The sequence below is a fragment of the Acanthisitta chloris genome, unplaced genomic scaffold (genome assembly GCF_000695815.1).
Source record: "Acanthisitta chloris isolate BGI_N310 unplaced genomic scaffold, ASM69581v1 scaffold25218, whole genome shotgun sequence".
NCBI lineage: Eukaryota > Metazoa > Chordata > Aves > Passeriformes > Acanthisittidae > Acanthisitta > Acanthisitta chloris.
In genome coordinates, this window is record NW_008689003.1 from 2,859 (window position 1) to 3,188 (window position 330).

The 330-nt window shown below is 64.8% G+C and overlaps 1 protein-coding gene across 1 annotated transcript in view; it reads left to right on the top strand.

Annotated features, from left to right (window-relative positions):
- Positions 1-330, top strand: part of LOC103808481 (anion exchange protein 2-like) — a gene marked incomplete at both ends in the record, with an annotated part of 3,648 nt that overhangs the window by 2,854 nt on the left and 464 nt on the right. The window contains 1 exon segment of the mRNA XM_009081267.1: positions 18-198. Within this exon segment, the coding sequence (XP_009079515.1) occupies positions 18-198 (181 nt within the window).

Below are 330 nucleotides of genomic sequence, written 5' to 3' on the forward strand. Positions count from 1 at the left end.
GCCTGGCCCCGCCGCAGGGGAGAAGACGCAGGACCTGATCGGAGTGTCAGAGCTGATCATCTCCACGTCGCTGCAGGGTGTCCTCTTCTGCCTGCCGGGCGCTCAGCCCCTACTCGTCATCGGCTTCTCGGGGCCACTGCTTGTCTTTGAGGAGGCCTTCTTCACGGTGAGTGGGCTGAGGGCTGCCCTGGGGGCTTGAGGGGACATTTACCCCTGCCCCACTGCCCAGGGCAGACATCTCCCCTACTTCCCACTGCCTGGGACAGTCATCCCCCTCCCAGCCCCACTGCCAGGTCCTGAAATACCCCGTGGTCTCACTGCCCAGAGCAG